Raw genomic sequence first — 6,361 nt, forward strand, 5'->3', positions numbered from 1 at the left:
ACGCTCCGTGACACACCTGGTGCGTGATCGCGCCGCATATCCCAGTGTGTAAGGACGCGAAGGGCGCTGCCCTCCGTGCAGAGGGGCCCCGCGGCGGTGCCACCTGCCGCCGCCGAAGCGGGAGGAGGCGCAGGAAGAGGTGATGCTCTGTGGGTTCTCACCACCGCGCCTCGCCCGCGGCCAGCGGCGGCCCTGCCCGGCAGGGAGCCCCGGCACCACGGCGCGGTGTCCCGCGTTGGCCCCGGGCGTTACGCTGCCGGGCGGACAGGTGCGTGTCCGGGTGTGCATTCGTACGCGTGTGCACAGCCTGGTACGTGAACGATCCCTTTGTGCAACCCCCTGCCGGCTCCCAGTCTCACTCCCGGCCCCCAGCACCGGACTGGGGGTCGAAGGAGCGGTGGAGCGGAGGGGGTGCTGATGTGCCGCTGATCGCTGCGCGACCTCTCGGTGCGGCCGTGGGCGGGAGGCGGCGCGGCCGCGCCCGGAGGCTCCGCGGAATCTCGTGCACCGGCGGCGGGGGGCGGCCCTGCTGGCTGCGCACCGCCTCTCCCTTCCCCCTCCCCGCTGTCCTCCCTCGGCGGGCAGGCTCCTTTGTGCTGCCTGCAGCGGGGAGGAGGACGCGGCGGGCCGAGCGCCCCCGCCGCAGCGCGCTCCCTGCCCGCGGGCGGGCGGCCGGAGCGGCCCCCGCGCCACCCCCGACCCTTGTGCCCCGTGGAGGGGGCGCCCCGCCGCGGGTGGGACCGCCGCCCCGCCATCGCCGCTTTAAGCGGAGCTCCACGCCGGGAGACGGGGCGGGCCGGGCGCGCCCTCTCGGCTCCCCCACGTGGTGCGGGTGCCCGTGTCCCCGGCCGCCGGCGGAGCGGGGCGCACACGGCGCGGGGCTGCTGCTGGGCTACCCCGCTCCCGCCGCCGTTCCCTGGGTGGCAGCTCCGGCCCGTGGCCATGCGCCAGCGCCGCCCTGAGCGGCCGAGCGGCGGGGCTGCACCGCCGCCGTGTCCCGCGGCAGCGGCGTGAAGCGGCTTGAGGATGAGGCGGGCGAGGCGGGCCGCGACGGGCCCCCTGCCCCTTCTGGGGCTGCTGCTCCTGGGCGCCCTGCCGGGGCTTTGGACGGTGCTTCTGCGGCGGGAAGCGGCGGCGCAGCCAGAGCCGGAGCCGCTCCCGCCCTCGGAGTCCCCCGCGGGGCGGTGGGGCTGGGGAGGCTCCCCGGCGGCGCGGGGCGAGTCCGGCGGCGGCGGCCAGAAAACTTTCCGGACGCTACTGGCGGTGCCGGAGGTGGCGACGGGCCAGGAGGAGCGGGGCGGCGAAGAGCGGTTCGCCGTGACCGGCTCGCTGCCGCCGGCCGATACCGCCTCCCCGGTGGAGCGGGGCATCTTCTGGAGCCGTGAGCTGGAAGAGCAGGTGCCTCCCGGCTTCGCGGCGGAGGAGGCGGCGGCGTGGCTCTCGGCCGCCCGCGCCGCCCGCGTGTCCTCGCTGGAGCGGGGCGGCTGCGGGCGCAGCTCCAACCGGCTGGCGCGGCTGTCGGACGGGAGCCGCGCCTGCGTCCGCTACGGCATCAACCCGGAGCAGATCCAGGGCGAGGCGCTCTCGTACCACCTGGCCGGGGTGCTGGGCATGCAGGAGCGGCTGCCGCCCATGGTCCTCGCCCTGGTGGAGGCCCGCGGGCGACAGTGGGAGCCGGTGCGGGAGGAGCTGCGCGGCTCGCATTGGGCCGAGGGCGCCGTGGTCAGCCTGACCCGCTGGGTGGACAATCTCACCGCCGTGGTGGCACCCGCACCCTGGAGCGCCGAGGCGGGCGCCGGTCGGCGGCTGCAGCCGCTGTCGGCGGGAGAGCTGGGCCGGCTGCCTCCATCCCAGCTGGTGGAGTTGGTGCAGTGGAGCGATCTGATCCTCTTCGACTACCTGACGGCCAACTTCGACCGCCTGGTCAGCAATCTCTTCAGCCTGCAGTGGGATCCCCGGGTGATGCGCCGTGCCACTAGCAACCTGCTCCGCGCCCCCGACGGCGGGCTCGTGTTCATGGACAACGAGGCGGGTCTCGTGCACGGCTACCGCCTCCTCGCCATGTGGGACCCCTACAACGAGCCGCTGCTCCGCTCCGTGTGCGTGTTCCGCGAGGGCACGGCCCGCCGAGTCGCCGAGCTGCACCGCCGCCGCAGCGCCGCCGCCGAGCTGCGCCGCCGGTACCGGGCGCGGGAGCCGCTCTGGGCGCGCCTCGGCTTCCTCTCGGAGCGCCAGGCAGAGCTGCTGCAGGCCCGCGTCGACTTCGTGCACCGCCACATCGCCCACTGCCGCGCACAGGCCGCCGTGCTCTGATGGCCCCGGGCCGGGCGGAGGCTGGCGGCGACAGCTTCAGCTTTCCTCTCCTTCCAGGCAGCGGGACTTGCCCCGGCAGCTGCCGAAGGCAGGAGCTGACCCAGCGTGCCACCCCGGTGCTCGGTGCCCCGTAATCGCTGCGACTGCCGGGGATGGGGGGTTGCGGAGGACGGGAACGGCCGCCGGGAGCGGCGGGAATCACGGGCAACTTGCCTGCCGGTGCTGTCGAGAGGAGCGATTAACTCGCGTTTGTCAAGATCTCTGAAGATGCGGAGCACAATCGGTATAATTATGGCCGAGTTTCATTCCAGGACTCTGCCCCCGGAGTTTGAAAAACATGAGAGGGTTCAGCATCTTTAGTACTTTCCTTAACTTTCTGGGTGCACTTGCCCTAGTAAGAAACCCCATAGGAAAACTGTTGTCTTTGTCTGGATTGGGGTCGAGTACCTCTTCCAAAGGACGCCGGTGGAAACATTTTTTATATATTCTTTCTTTTACAATGGCATATTTAAGTATAAATGTTGATATTGATAGACCAAGAACTGATTGCACAATAGGGGAGCCCCTAACTAGCAAAACTGCCCTATTTATGAAACTTGTTTCCTACCGATTAACGAGAGTGAACCTTTCCACTGATTGTTAAATCTTGTCGGTGAGAAGTGTATAGGAAGCTGATATTCCCTTAGCTCTTAGTTTTTGTTGTGGTTGCATCGACTTAAACTGTTTTGATTCTTAAGCATTTGTTTGTAATCATCACCATCATCCTTCCATCTGACCAGTAAAGTAACTGACTAATGGGTGGCACAAGAAGGTCTCCCATTTTTAAAAAATACTATGTGCTAAGACTTTGACACAATAGTTAAAGCGGACGAAAAACTGTTACATGCACTTTACTTTGACTTTTTAATATTTTTTTTATAGAAGAAGACCTTTTTATTTTACAAAGTCTGCTTTTTATGTACATTATATATGTTCATAAGTTTTGCTGTAACTTACTAAAGAAACTGATATTTCAGTAAAGTGTGTTAATGTTTTGCCTTTGGACTGAATGTTTTCCTGAGCTTTGACAGGGAAGCATGTGTCTCCTCAGCCTTCTTTGATGGGCAGTGGAGGCCACCACCTTCCAGCTTCTCACTCCACTGAACTGAATGAACTTTTACTTGTTCCCTCTGAGGCAAGGAGGGGTAGAGTTAAGCTTTCAAACACTACTCTCCTCTCTCTCTCATTCCTAACTGTTGTGTCATTGAAAGGGCAAAAGCTCTTTGAGTGGCTAAAGTAATGTGAGTACTTCGGCTGAATAGACATTTGTCTGGTTTTTAAAACCTGAAATGAAGTGCCTTGCCTAGCCCTGAGATAACTGTAGCAGTTTCAGCAAACTGATAGAGCTTATGTGGGCTAGCTGCCCTCAGCCTTTTTGGGTCCTGGGGCTGGATACCAACCTCTCAGTACATGTGATGTCAGCTGTTACTGCACCAGAAGCATCTCCAGAGATAGTGGTTGTTTTCAGTGGGTGTTTATACTGGTTCTCAGTTTTTTCTTCCCATTTTGGCTATTTTTGCCATGGAGGCCGAACTGAAGAACAGGAAACCTTTTCAGTCTTGCTGAAATAGTTGGTGGAGTTTTTTTCCCCTACAAAAGTTCTGTTCTGGGTAGGGTGAAGCAGTAGCAGTGGGCATACAAAATAAAATATTTGTAGCTCTTGTTTGCTTTTTTGCATATACCAGTATTCACAGAAGAGGCCATTGTACAGCTCAAAATAACAGCCAGAATAAGGACAAAGAATAAACTAATCCTTTTTAAACTCTAAATGCCAGTATATCTCCTGCTGTAATCAAACAGCAGCATAATCTCTTCTACATCTGGACAGGCACCTCTTTTGATGAAGACAGCAGTGTTCTTGGTGGCTGCTGTTCAAGTAGGCACTGTCTTCAGTGTTGAGCACTAACCCTCCCATGAACTCAAGGAGGGCTGAACATTCATACCTGCAGGAGGTCTTCAGTCTATTAATATTCATTATTTAGATTAAACTTCACATCAAAGACAATTGTCTTTGCCCCTTACAGCAGGGGTGGGGGGTTTTTTGTGGGTTGGTTTTTTAATAGGACAAGAGATATACAACAAAAAACACCTCCAAAATGAATGGTTGATTAATTAGATACGTTAGGTATTGCATCTGTATGTATGCGTATTTATTTCAAAATGTCCCAGCAGCCTCCAAGACTAGCTTTCATTCAGCTGCTTAACTGTCAAGGCTCTCTATTGAACTTGTATTTATAGTTCACTGCATTTATCTCTACGAACAATGCACAGAATCCCATGTGACATTCCTTTGCCATTTACATGATAATACACAATTTAACTGTAATTCTTAATTCTTCTTTAGCATTGCTTTGTGACTGAAATACAGCAGTACAGTCGCATTCACCTCATGAAAATGCATTTAAATAATAAACTGCTGGCATACATTTTAAACCACCGTGAAGAGCAAACTGCTGTGCCACAAGCATCTAAGGTTTCATTTCTGTTAAAGTAGGTTTATAATTATGGCACAACTGTGGCTTTGATGGCTAATGGGAAGTAAATCTCATTTGCAATGTCTTTAGAGCCAGAGCCTAGATAATTACCCCTTTCAAGAAGAAACATGATTTCCTATTTGGTGACTGGTAACTTCCTCAAGTTATATATAAGTAACGTGTTCAAAAATGATGTAGTTTTAGGTTGGTGTGAAACTAGACATGCTGTGCTAGAGAAGCAGTGCCCTGGGAAACGTGTTCATTCAAAAAGGACAGAGAAACTAGCATAGATGGAGAATGATACTTTACTTCATTGCTCTCTTATTCTTCTTGTTGAAATCATCTTCTGGGCCAGAAAAAGCTTTGAATTATCATTAGATTAAGGCAAACTTACTTTATTTTGTGTGATTTCTTTAAAGCAAACACTGCTTTGTAAATTAGTGGTTTGGTACACTTTTTGCACGCCATTTTATCTATATTTGTTGTCTTAGATTTGACTGTCTTCCCGCAGAACCGAGGGATGAAGCTGTAAACTTGACATAGTATAACTTCAATGGCACTCATGTAACTGCCTACTTCCAGTAGTTTCCTTTGAGTTACAGTAATTGGTCAGGCAAGGAAGACCATTGCTTATTTGAGAACAGGAAGACTTCAGGACCTGGAATTTGTGAGTAGAAGGTGGTTGTCAATAGTAGGATTGGCCAGTTCTGGCTGTGCGGTTCTGGCTGTGTGGTTCTGGCTGTGTGTTGCCGGCAGCTCAGCAGCCCTTTGCCTGAGGCTCAAGGAATCATCTGTGCAACCTGTGTCAGAATGGGGCTGTAGAGCTTTAGACCTCACTCAGCAGAACACTAAAAGATGCACTTCCCACAGCTTTTCACAGGCTTTCAGTGAAGGATGTGCTTAGCAAGGTTGGCTGTGCTGGTGCCTTGGCCAGGTGTGGACTGTTGCACAGATCTGGAGAGGCTGGGTGGGAGAGTCAGCCTGCTGTCTGTCCCAGATGCGAGACAGATGGTCTGGTTTTCAGCTCAGAGAAGACCTAGGTGCTTAACTGATAACATGAGAATCGGGGGAAAAAAATAGAAAAAAAACCCTAGAAGAATGTAGAGAGAATATTTTAATTTAAATGCTCTACATTCAGTCTCCTATTCATGTTTCTCCACTCAAATTCAGAATGCCTCCCCAGATTTTTTCTTTCACTGGAATCTGAGGAGTCTTGTAGGGTAGGTGGTTGTTGCTTCTCCCAGCTTGAGTTCATAGTCACTGGGACATTACCTCTAACCCTACTAGTGTGAAGGGAGGACAGCTTTCATAGTTTCTGAGAACTAAGGAGTATCAAAACTGTGCTTGCAGTGGAGCACCAGACAGAGAAGTCCCGTGAATTCAGTGGAGTTCCCACTTGGTGAAAAAAAGCAAGACTGGCATTTGCAGCACAAATCTCCCTTTGCTTCTGTTTGCTTGCATCTGAAGTAATTTCCAGTCAGGATTTATTTTCACTGTGGGTTTTCCTTTGAGAATGTCCTTCACAGCTTGGGAAG

The 6,361-nt window shown here is 54.7% G+C and overlaps 1 protein-coding gene across 1 annotated transcript; it reads left to right on the plus strand.

Annotated features, from left to right (window-relative positions):
• Positions 1-859: 859 nt before the first annotated feature.
• FJX1 (four-jointed box kinase 1) lies at positions 860-4,789 on the plus strand. Its single transcript, XM_032692229.1, has one exon. It carries the CDS (start codon positions 1,027-1,029, stop codon positions 2,311-2,313), a length of 1,287 nt encoding a protein of 428 aa, XP_032548120.1. The 5' UTR covers positions 860-1,026; the 3' UTR covers positions 2,314-4,789.
• Positions 4,790-6,361: the final 1,572 nt, after the last annotated feature.

Source organism: Chiroxiphia lanceolata, chromosome 6, assembly GCF_009829145.1.
Source record: "Chiroxiphia lanceolata isolate bChiLan1 chromosome 6, bChiLan1.pri, whole genome shotgun sequence".
NCBI lineage: Eukaryota > Metazoa > Chordata > Aves > Passeriformes > Pipridae > Chiroxiphia > Chiroxiphia lanceolata.

What these genes read in the sequence shown, in the direction of transcription:
- FJX1 (XM_032692229.1), top strand. Translation starts at nt 1,027, where the DNA reads ATGAGGCGGGCGAGGCGGGCCGCGACGGGCCCCCTGCCCCTTCTGGGG.